General features: G+C 36.1%; 1 protein-coding gene across 3 annotated transcripts in view; it reads right to left on the bottom strand.

Annotated features, from left to right (window-relative positions):
• Window positions 1-1,607: 1,607 nt before the first annotated feature.
• The window catches only part of zf(c2h2)-60 (zinc finger (C2H2)-60), a 5,034-nt gene continuing 1,824 nt past the window's right edge, over window positions 1,608-4,817 (bottom strand). The window contains exons 1-8 of one of the 3 annotated variants that reach the window (XM_002126426.5): window positions 3,267-4,159; window positions 2,985-3,204; window positions 2,826-2,916; window positions 2,621-2,770; window positions 2,357-2,563; window positions 2,153-2,291; window positions 1,981-2,054; window positions 1,608-1,916 (exon numbers count right to left, since the gene is read on the bottom strand). In XM_002126426.5, coding sequence (XP_002126462.2) covers window positions 1,650-1,916; window positions 1,981-2,054; window positions 2,153-2,291; window positions 2,357-2,563; window positions 2,621-2,770; window positions 2,826-2,916; window positions 2,985-3,204; window positions 3,267-3,486 — 1,368 coding nt within the window. In that variant the 5' untranslated portion in view covers window positions 3,487-4,159 and the 3' untranslated portion in view covers window positions 1,608-1,649. Of the gene's footprint in view, window positions 1,917-1,980; window positions 2,055-2,152; window positions 2,292-2,356; window positions 2,917-2,984; window positions 3,205-3,266 lie in introns of those variants that run through there. The other 2 variants (XM_018816677.2, XR_003397202.1) reach the window with 2 other exon arrangements.

The raw sequence follows: 4,817 nt of genomic DNA on the forward strand, positions 1-4,817 counted from the left end.
AAGTAATCGATCGAGATTTGTACAAACAAGTGTATGGTTTAAATAATATATGAAGTGCTTTTTTAAAGATACGATACGGAAGATTCACAAGTGACTCTTACCCAGTGGGCAAAGCATCGAATCATTTCTGTTCGCGTTGAAGCGGAACATGCAGCAGAAGATAAAGTAAGAAACAAATATATAATTTTAACAATTTCGAGTTTGATACAGTAGGGTGGGAGAAGATGGGACATCTTTTCGTTCTATTTACTTATCCTATTTAATATTAGTAGGCCTATACACAACGAACATTTAAAGAATTATAAAACCGTATCCTTACGACTCCCATAGACGTTGTTATAATTGTTTAAAACGCGGGAGAAAAATTGGATATTATGTGCTCAAAGTGTCCCGTCTCTCCCCTCCGTATTATCTGTATTAACTGATTCACTAATAAAAATATTACACTATATAATGTTCTATTTTCGCATACACGCGATAAGAATTGGTAGGTATCTGCAGTAATCGCCTAAATAAGGTTTCGACTAATTCTACGACTATTTATTTGTAAAAAACATTATATGATTTTACAGATCTATCTATGCCACACCCACGGTCCGTGGGTCCTTCATAGAACAATTCACTTAGATCATTTTCACGGTCGTATCTTGATAAAAGTGATGTCACTCACTCCTGACTTCTTAATTTGTACATACTTTAAAACAGCCAGATTGCAGGTAAAGTAGTAGGAAGGCACAGGAGCATAAATGAGACTATCTTAATATGACTATTTTTAAAGCTAGCGAAGTTCTTACCTATAGCTTACAATACATTAAAGTGCAATCGTTCGGATTTGCTTTTACTACATGCAGCTGTCCCCATATTTCTACGTTTTATGTATCTAACAGAACTGTAATTTCAGGTATGTGGCAACTTTACTGTTATCCCTTCTGGTGGTCCGGACATCAAAGTTATGGGCTTCATGGTCACATTTTTGATACTGTTTGGCTTAATACCCTTATTGGGTGTCGTGTCTTACGGCAACACGGACACCAGAAGAATTACCCCAAAGCGATCGGACCAAGACTTATAGTGGCTGTGAGATTATTTGTTACATCTGTCCTTTGGTGTACCAGAATGGTTATTTGCCTAACTTCGACCTCGTACTTTACTGTTCTCGACTTATCTGAGTTTGCATTTTCCCTAATAAACTTTTAAAAAGCTTTCCCGAGTTAGTCCATTAATGAAAACGCATTCGATTTCGCTACCACAAATCCTACAAGCCAAGACCGACGCGCATATAATAACAACGATAATGTTTGCAGCACGTGCCCATTCATTAGGGCTAGGTTCTCTTGTTTTTGGTTGCGTCACGACGACTCGCTTCGTTTACTTGAGTTTTAACAGGCGTCACGGGACCGCACGTCATGCGTCCTACGTCATTCGAGCATGTACACTGTAAATCAAACAGTATCGTAGTCACCACCCGCAAGGGTGGTCCCACTAAAACACCCCTATGTTGGTGGTTTCCACCTTTACCGGAAACCCAGCGTGTGGGTTTCCACCCTGCTGAACGTCGTCCAGGATGCTTTTTTTCCACCCCTGACCGGGTAACAAACACCCCGTTATAATTTAAAGAACGTCATTTTTATTAGCACATACAAAAGTATTCAACGTATTGTGTTCAAAATGCGCTGCACAGGCGTGCTAACGTTTTCCTCTATTTCGGCCAAGGCGGCCAACAGTGACAAAGATTTACGATTTTTTTTGGGAAATTCAATATCAAAAACCCAATAACATGCAAAAACCATCACTGCAGCTGCGTTTGCATTTTCAGCGTTGAACAAAAAAACCCTTTGAACATATATGCCAATTTCATTTTTTGAAATGACCATACATGGATAGGGACTCTCTGGAAGCCACAATTCCTCCTTTTTCTGCAGGAAATTTGTATGTAAGTAAAATGAAAATCTTTCTAGGAATTTGTAAGAAATTACAAACCATGTTATAGATCATGTAAAGTTCTGTTTCTTCTTTAAATACTCTTGGAAGAAAGAGTAGTGCCAAACTCTTTTCTGTTAAAGTAAAAAAAAAATTGAATTAAATTTCATGAGGAATAAATTTCACCATGTTCCAAAATAAGACAACACATGCAAAATTCACTTGTGCTTACCATCAACCATCCACTTATCCAATTCACATGGTTTGGCAATTTTAGTTAAGTTTCCCAGTTTTTTCCAAATGTTAGGATTCACTGCATTTAACTTAGCTTGTATATCAGCTTTGAAAACACGTTGTGCTTCTTCCAGAAACTGAAACACACAATATTAGTAGAATACAAATAATAACAATACAAAGCTGACGACATGTTACTCACACATAATGGTAATCTTAAAGCGGAGTACTTTGATATAATGTCCAAAATACTTAAGTCCCCTTCCTGAACCTCTTTTCTGCGTATGCTGTAAGTTCTGGACATTCTGTCTTGCAATATATCAAGATTTCTTTCCTTTTTCTTAAGTTCGGCATCCAAGGCTTTTATGTGTAGTTTGATACTTGTTGCATCCTCCGTACAATCGGATGCCTGTGAAATTTCAAACCTTGCCTTAATGCATACTACATCAAACCAAACTATACCTACCACAAACACACGCTTTGCTGATTGTAACTGGTCATCGTCTCTCCTAGCATGAAAACCATATTTCCTTTTCATAGCTTTCACTGTATCATTGTTATACATGGGTCTTCGCATATCCCTGAACCTTTGTCTAAGACTTACTAGCCATGTACCCTGCATATTATAAAGTTTTTAAAATGAGTCAAATCACTATTATATAAAACGTAACTGTAACATCTTTTGTACTCTTATCGGCCAGGTTCGGATATTTTTTTAACAGTGCCATGCAAACAGATTTATATTCAAATGAAGTGGGATATCTGCAACATAAATTAATACTAACTTTATATGAAAGAAGTTTTAAAGAACAATAACAAAATATACATACAGTGTGTAACAAGCCATGGAATCAAAAATGATTTGTCCAATCTTTTTTCTAGTGTGTGTCGATATTTCTTCGTTTGTCTCCAATATGTCAGAAATGAATGCAGGGAACTTTGGCAGAGAGTATGATAACAGCCATGATTTACTTGTTTCCCCACGTGCCATGCTTTCTTCCGATTCCGACGAAGTATTTAATGGTACAGTACAATCGGATTCAACATCCTCTGTAATTAAAAACAGGGGTTAAATCATTATCATCCTTTACACAATAGTGGAATGAAAGTACCTTCAGTTACAACACGAAGCTTGCCTTTTGACGGGAGTTCATTCAAGTTGTCGGATATACTAACCCATTCTTCAAAATCCTCATCAAACAATTTCATATCAAAACCTTGATCAAGTTTGAAACTGTCCATTATTTTGTCAGGGATTTCAGTTTTGTTGCATGTAATAACTTTTTTTGTACTGTTAAATACAACTAGATATTTACAAGGCATACAAGCCATACTGAAAATCTAAACAAGAAACACAGGGTTAGTGCTGTATAAACGCATTTATCATTTTTAAGCCTATTGTTGCACAAGTGTGTGTCTGAGACGAATAACTTTTTTATCACCTATGTCATATAAATCAAGGGGGTGATAATTTAATTCAAATCCGGGTTGCAGAAATACTAACTCCTCTGTAGTGCTAACTATGTAGGAGTGCAAATGTCTGTCAAAACTTTTAGCAAGTACATATACACAAACAATTACCACATATTGATGATAAATAATAATATCCTTGATTTGGCCAAAAACAGGTAATTCATTATTTATGTCAAGTAAAAAAACATTTCCATACACATACTTTGCACCATTTATATGGACACTAGTGGCAGAATACAAAACACTATCTGCGCAGTGAGGTGTCAAAGACAAAAGAAAAGTGGATATTTTGGTATCAAAATTGTTTAAATTAGTTACAGTTTGATTACCAACTTCATTGACTTCTGCTATACATGTTCCACTAAAATGTTCGTAACATTTTCCATACTGCAATCTTTGTGCAACTGTCAAACAAATGTTTTTAAAGTTTTGTGACACTTTCGCTATTTTTTTTAACTTCCTGTGAAACGACTCGAATCTCATACACCACAAGTGCCTTAAAGGACCATAATATGCTATAAGTCTTGGATAATGCAGGAGAAAGTGAAATTTTGGTTTGATTAAGTCTTCTGCTTCCTTAAGAAATGAACAATAAAATTCATCAATCAACAATTTTAAGTGATTCACATGCATTACATCAATTTTAGGTGCAAAAACAATTTCCATTATTTCTGCCAAAAGAGAATACAACTTCCATGCTTTGTCTCCTTCTGGAACAAGCTGTCCCACAACAAGTGGGATTAGCCTAAACAAGCACCACGTCTCACTTGCACACATTGAAAATTTTCCATTAACACGAACAACTTGTCCTGGTAGACTCCTCGGTTTATTCTTGTAGTCTGTTGGTCCATATGGAAAGCAGCTAAGCTTTTCATTTAATTCACTGATAGAACAAATTTTTTCTGAAGATAAGTGTCTAAAAAGGTATTGCAAAAAATACTGCTGTACACCTTCCATGCAGTCATGCATAATATCTGGTGGCAAAGACGTAACAGGGGAAAAACCAATTACTGATGAAAATGCACAACTTTCAAGTACACCGTATGCACAAGACAATGTGCTGTCCATTTCAACACCACTAACATGCAGTGCATGTGTGGTGGGATTTCTTAAAACAAAATCTTCTTCACGTGTATTAAGTTTTAATTCGCTATATAAGCACATACAAAAGCGACATAATTCGGCCGCTA

This window comes from Ciona intestinalis, unplaced genomic scaffold (assembly GCF_000224145.3).
Source record: "Ciona intestinalis unplaced genomic scaffold, KH HT000508.1, whole genome shotgun sequence".
Taxonomy (NCBI): Eukaryota; Metazoa; Chordata; class Ascidiacea; order Phlebobranchia; family Cionidae; genus Ciona; species Ciona intestinalis.